Genomic DNA, 6642 nt, shown 5'->3' with positions numbered 1-6642 from the left:
GCCGCAATGCCCGGCTGTTTTTTGGTTGCAGCCATCATTGTTGTTTGGCGGGCCCAGGCTGGATTCGAACCCGCCACCTTAAGGTGTATGTGGCTGGCACCTTAGTCACTTGAGCCACAGGCACCGAGCCACCTTATAAGTTTTTAAGATTCTTTTTCACCTCAGCTTAGCTACTTGTAGTTAATCAGCCCAGTGTTCAATTAAACTATACTTAACAGTAACAAATACAAACAGATTTGGTGCTGAACACATTAAACCATTAGTAAAATGGCAAAAGTTATATATGTAAAATATATAACTCAACTGATAGGAGCAGATGTTCTTAGGTGTGCTAGGGAGCAGTCTACCTGCAGTATGTAATTAGCACATGGGGGCCATCAATGGTTATGCCAGTCGAGAGTGAGTGGGCAATTGATTACTTTAATTGGGGAATTAGAATATCTGTTAATCTGGATAGTTGGTTACATGTAGGTTGCTTAAGAGAGTTTCTTTCTAATTCTAACCACTTCCCAGTCCCTCAGACCGCTAAATAGTGGGGTGCTCCCTCACTTTGTGGATCATATAAATCTCATGGCTAGCTTCTTCAGGGTGTGCATTTTTTGCCTCTTACTTGGCTTTGTATTTTCAAATGAATATATTAAAACTTTTCAGACATTCTCAGGGTTAGAGAGTATTTACAAGTACAATACAAAAACACTTTCTCTCTCATCCTAGACTGTTTGAGAGTAAGTTGCTGACCTGAGCCCTTTCAACATCAAGTACTTAGTGTGACTTTCTCACAAAAAGGACATTCTTTTTTTTTTTTTTTTTTTTGAGACAGTCTCACTCTGTTGCCCTGGGTAGAGTACCATGGCATCATCATGGCTCACAGTACCCTCAAACTTGGGCTCAGGTGATCCTCTTGCCTTAGCCTCCTGTGTAGCTGGGACTACAGACACCTGACCATGCTCCGCTAGTTTTTCTATTATATTTAGTTGAGACAGGGGTCTTACTCTTGCTCAGGCTAGTTTCAACCTCCTGAAGTCAAGGGATCCACTTACCTTGGCCTCCCAGAGTGCTAGGATTATAGGCAGGAGCCACTGTGCCCAGCTGATAAGGACATTCTATATAACTAACTATAATTCAAACATCAGAATCAGGAAGCTAATATGAATACCTACTACTATATAACCCTTATACCCCATTTAGGTTTTACTAGATGTCTCAGTACTTTCTTCCTGTCTTTTGTTTTTAAGTCTTTTTTTCTGAGCAGGAGTTAATAACTAACTCTGCCTTTACTTCATTTTATTCCATTAGTGCTTTGGTGAACTGGCTTATTTTAGAAAGACTGTTTCAGATATAGAATTTTTTTTCTATGTCCAAAAGTCCTTCAAAATAGGATATAAAAAAGAATTCTATTGTATTTCAGGCTCATTGACATGGAATCATGGTGATATGTCCTTAAATATATTAAGTCTTTTTTTCGTTCTTAGTATTAAAAACACCATGCAGTGTTTTATAGTATTAATGGTGTCAAGACTATGTTTAGACCAAAATATAAATAAGGAAAACTTAGTAACAGTTTCACATGACATAACAGTATATGATCTGTAAATATAAGTTTCACATGGTTTTACTTTATTTAGTTTCCTTTTACAAGAGGAGAATGGAGAATGCTTTTAGGGAATACAGTAAAGGAAGAACATTTCCTGAGGAAATTCTTCATTTCATACCTTATTTAAATAGAGTTTAGGCCAAGATCTAGATTTATATTCTTTTGTTTCTTTGTCCTATAATATGCCCAAGACAACAGTAAACTGCCTTTGTATCACAGAGTTTGGGGCATATTTGTCAGTGTGTCTGAGAAGTGGCATCTTTCTGTCTTTTATCTGTGGTATCCTTAACATAGAGACCTTTTTTGGGTGGGATTATGATCTACTAAGAGTCACAGTAAATTATACTGTAAATTCAGATTATGATCTACTGGGACCCTCAGTACTGTTTATACTTTCTTCAGAAGCCAGAAATTGGCCTGGGAAGTAGATTCTCACAGGATGGGCAGGGCTGCCTCAGCATGTGGCACCTGGAATGGCATTTACACTAGGTCTTATGATGAGCCTGTGCTTTGGCATTCCTTCATGTGAGTCATCCACCTGTGTTCTGCTCATTGGCTGTCAATGCCTGTTATGTGACACTACTGTGCTAGGCACATACAGAGATTATGAGACACAAATCTCTTTGTCAGGGGTATCTGTCTAAAAACGGGAAATGAGTGTGCTGTGTGATCTAAGTAGGTAGGTGTGAAGGATGTGTGCTTGCTGAGGGTCCAAATCTGACATAAGACTTCTTAGAGGACATTGTAAAGTTTGTATTTTCTTGAGTGCTTAGAGGGTGGATGAAGGGAAGAAGCTAGGACAGAAGAGCATCTGAGTAGTGAGAGTATTTCTTTGAAAAATTAGGTTGCAGCAATAACCGAGCTGTGACGTTTGTCCCTCACTGGTCTCCAGCATTGATTGGGTTAGTCTAGCTGGTCAGAATAGTTTTCCCCTCCGTATTCCCTACTCCACATGCTTTCTTCATCTCATGACATCTTCCTAGTGAAGCTGGGTTTTCTGTTGACAAGAAAAAAAAGCAGGTGTCTCTACAGAAAGAACTGAATTCAGAACTGGGCATAACCCTGGGGAGGACACTTACCCTTTAGGAGACAGTTTCTTCAAATGTAAAGTGAGAATAATGATTCTCCTCTGCACACCCCACAGCACTGATGGGAGAGTCAAGTGAAACGATGCCTGATCAGTTCTGACATTGTTAGATCAATGCTGTCATATGTAAACCGTCTTCTTTTTGTTCTTATGGGTTTTTATTTATAATTGGCTTCTGTCTTTAAAATACATTTAGAAGTACAACATGAATTTATAACTGGTACATATAACACAGGTAACACTAGGCAAGTATCTGTGTAGATTGTTTTATCACAACCCTGCAGTATAGCCATATCAGTTATTTTTCTGTTGGAAGAACACAATTGTTTTTTTGACTGTCATTTCTAAAACTCTCTTGCAGGACTGATTTCCGTTTCATCATTTAAAAAATTAATTGTTTATGCAATCTCTTAAAAGAATACTTTAGTTTGCTTTCAGTTGAACTAGGAATTATGTACTTATTTTTCAACTCTTGTCTTTGTAGGATCTTTAATGACTTGCTACTGTGGGAGCCAACAGCTCCTTCACCAGTGGAGACGTTAGAAAATATTTCCTATGGTATTGGGCTTTCAGTAGCCAGTCAACTGATTAATACCTTCAACAAAGATAGTTTTAGTCCATTTAAATCTACAGTTCACTATGGTAATATATTTTTAATTTATTCTATATTAAAATGCCTCATTTAGCAATTAATGAAGTAGTAACCATTTCAGTTGTAGATTTAAAAATGTTTCTTTGACTATGTTTTTCATTATAACTATGGTTTATAATTCTCTAATTTATAAGAATATCTCCCAACTTCTATCTGTATATTAAAAATATTATTACATAAATATATTATCTTTAGAATTATAGTGTATATGTTGTTTGAGATTCAGAACTAAAAAAAAGATAGAAATTATATTTTTGTCACATATTTTTAGTAAAAATAAGCAGGTTATACATCAGCCGTTAGAACCATGTAATTTTGCATTTGTTTCTCATAGATGAGGAGAGTGGCTCTGAGGAGGAAACTATGCAGTATTTTTCTACTGTTGATCCCAACTATCGTTCCCGTAGGAAAAAAAAACTAGATTCTCAGAATAAGAATGCACAGAGTTTTCTCTCAGTTCTTCTGAGTATTAATCATGGATTAATGGCAGTGTATACAGATGTGAAGGTAAGGTTTACAAATCCAAATAGTTTTTTCAAATGTATTTTATTTGCGATAAATCTACTATGATATACATCTAGTGATTGAAGTAGTTTGAGGTTGTTTCTGTGACTGATGAAGACCAGTGTTCTGACAGCAACTTTGGGGATTTAGCTCTCATTGCAGGTCAAACTTTGTATGGCTCTTCCTTGGGAAAACAGGTGCTAATTCTGCCCCTGAGGGTGGTAACTGATAATTTATCTATGATGAAGGAGAGTGAAGTACAGGGATTCATTTGGCAGAAGAGGTACCACATAACATTTAAGTTATTTAGTTTTTAGTACCACTGTGTCGAATGATTCAAGAATTAGACTACATTGCTGTGATGTAGGAGATTTTTCTAAGCTGAATCAAAATGGAGCATTCTTTTCTGCATTTAAATAATGATGTTTGTATTTTTTTTAAATTCTTTTTACTAGCAAGATAATGGAGACATATTGGAAAACAAACATGGTGAATTCTGGTTAGAGTTCAGTAGTGGTTCATTATTTTGCGTGACAAAATATGAAGGTTTTGATGACAAGCACTACATATGCCTTCATTCTAGCAGTTTCAGTCTATATCACAAAGGTAGGACAAATGTATATTTTGTTCACTTCTCTTGAGACATGCTTAAATTTCTGTTTAATAAAATCTATTGAGAATGAACTTTGATATTATAAACTATTTTCTGTAGGGCATTCCGATTCCATTGTCAAAATAATGTTTACTGTCAATTAGAAGTCAGCTTTACGTTATTTTTTGTGATAGCTTTATTGGGATATAATTCATATACCATACAGTTTACTCATTTACAGTGTACGTTTCAATGGTTTTTTAGCATTTCGAGCTGTGAAACCATCACCAGAGTCTATTTTAAAACATTTTTATCACCCATAAAGAAACTTCATATCTTTTAGTTATAACCTTTGACTTCTCCCATAGCCATAGGAGCCACTAATGTATTTTCTTTTCCTATGGATTTTCATATTCTGGAAGTTTCACATAAAGGAATCATACAATATTTGGTGTTTTGTGATTGACTTCTTTCATTTGACATGGTATTTTCACGGTTCATCCAAGTTACATCACTTCATTCATTTTCATTGCCAAAAAATACTCCATTCTGTGAATATATCACAGTTATGGATCTTTTCATCAGTTGACAGGAATTTTTCTTCTTTATTCTCTCTTAAGGAAAATTTTCTTTTGGTTTCAGATGTATTAATAGAACTTACCCCTTTTTGAGCAGTGACCTGAGTAACCTTGGGAATGGACATAAGATACTTGTATTTTCTTAATGTTTATGAGATTTCCTTATTTAAATTTAATTTTCCTAGCATTTTGGACTTGTAGGAGTTTCCCCTATTGGTAAAGAGGATTGGATTATTGATGCCAAGATGTTTTTTTGTCATCATGCCTCAGGATTATGTTATATTCAGTGGAAGTACATATATTTTTGTTTTGAGTTATGGAAGTCCATAAATTAATTTCAAGTAATCATTTTGTGAATACTTTCACCTCAATGTGGATCTAGGTGTAGTGGATGGAGTGATTCTTCCTACAGAAGCACGACTGCCCAGTTCAACCCGCCCACATTGGTTGGAACCTACTATTTATTCCTCTGAAGAAGACGGTCTCAGTAGAGTTTCATCAGATGGTGTTGGTGGAGACAGTTTGAATATGCTCTCTGTTGCAGTTAAAATATTGTCTGATAAATCAGAGTCCAATACAAAGGTTTGTATTTTGTACTTTTATACTATTTATTAATGGTATTACTTGCTATTGATTTGATTATTAAGTAAAAATAATTGCATAACAAGCCAATTTATTTTCTCTTACTACATTTATTGTCTTGGAAAAACTTTTGGATTAGAGCAGTGGTTCTTAACCTTCCTAATGACGTGGCCCTTTAATACAGTTCCTGCGGGTAGAGACTGATAGGTTGAGAACCGCTGGATTAGAGGGTTACATGGGTGGTAAACACAGTTCTTTGTCTTGTCATTCTCTTTAGGAATTTCTCATTGCTGTAGGACTGAAGGGCGCCACTTTACAGCATAGAATGCTTCCTTCTGGGCTTAGCTGGCATGAGCAGGTAAGGAGGTGTTATGTATGTATCGCCTTATTTTAAAATTTATATTGACATAGAATACACATCCTGAAAAGTTGACAATTCATAAATGTTAAGCTCCGGAAATTATCTTTAAGTGAACACTACTGTATAACTTTCTTCTTAAGAAGTAGAACATTATTATCACCTCAGAATACAGTTGATTTTTTTTTTTACCTTGAAATATGGTCTCCACAGCTTCATTAACAGAACTGCCTTTTATGTCATTAAAGGAAGGAAAGGGACTTTATTTTATTATTATTTTTTTTTGGCAGGGGCTGGGCTGGTGTATGAGGCTGGCGCCCTACTCCTTGAGCCACAGGCGCAGCCCAGGAACGGGACTTTGTATCAGAGGATCTATAGAGGGCCTGTTGAAGAAGCGTAGTGAATTGTGTTGAATTGCTTTTATAACCAGAAGTTCTTTAAGTGCCCTGACTTCCATTTTATTCCCTGGGCCAATAATATACATGTATGATACTGCTTTAATGCATTTTATTGGGATTTTCATAATTAATTTCCAGTTGAATAACTCCTCATGGTGATTAAATAGTGGTTAATTTTCAGAGGAAAATTTGAGTAAGACTTTTTTTTTTTTTTTTGAGACCAAGTCTCACTTTGTTGCCCTGGGTAGAGTGCTGTGGCATCACAGCTCACAGCAACCTCAAACTCTTGGGCTTAAG

At 36.0% G+C, this 6642-nt stretch overlaps 1 protein-coding gene across 2 annotated transcripts in view; it reads left to right on the top strand.

Annotated features, from left to right (window-relative positions):
* The window catches only part of ATG2B (autophagy related 2B), a 96167-nt gene that overhangs the window by 51098 nt on the left and 38427 nt on the right, over window positions 1-6642 (top strand). For both annotated transcript variants that reach the window (XM_012803520.2, XM_023511554.1), the window contains 5 exons: window positions 3166-3323; window positions 3668-3840; window positions 4293-4443; window positions 5390-5589; window positions 5867-5947. In XM_012803520.2, coding sequence (XP_012658974.1) covers window positions 3166-3323; window positions 3668-3840; window positions 4293-4443; window positions 5390-5589; window positions 5867-5947 — 763 coding nt within the window. The remainder of the gene's footprint in view (window positions 1-3165; window positions 3324-3667; window positions 3841-4292; window positions 4444-5389; window positions 5590-5866; window positions 5948-6642) is intronic.

The sequence above is a fragment of the Otolemur garnettii genome, unplaced genomic scaffold, assembly GCF_000181295.1.
Source record: "Otolemur garnettii isolate 467f Iridium unplaced genomic scaffold, OtoGar3 scaffold00020, whole genome shotgun sequence".
NCBI lineage: Eukaryota > Metazoa > Chordata > Mammalia > Primates > Galagidae > Otolemur > Otolemur garnettii.
Note: the sequence above shows the minus strand (reverse complement) of the source record. Positions and strands in the feature narration are given on the sequence as shown.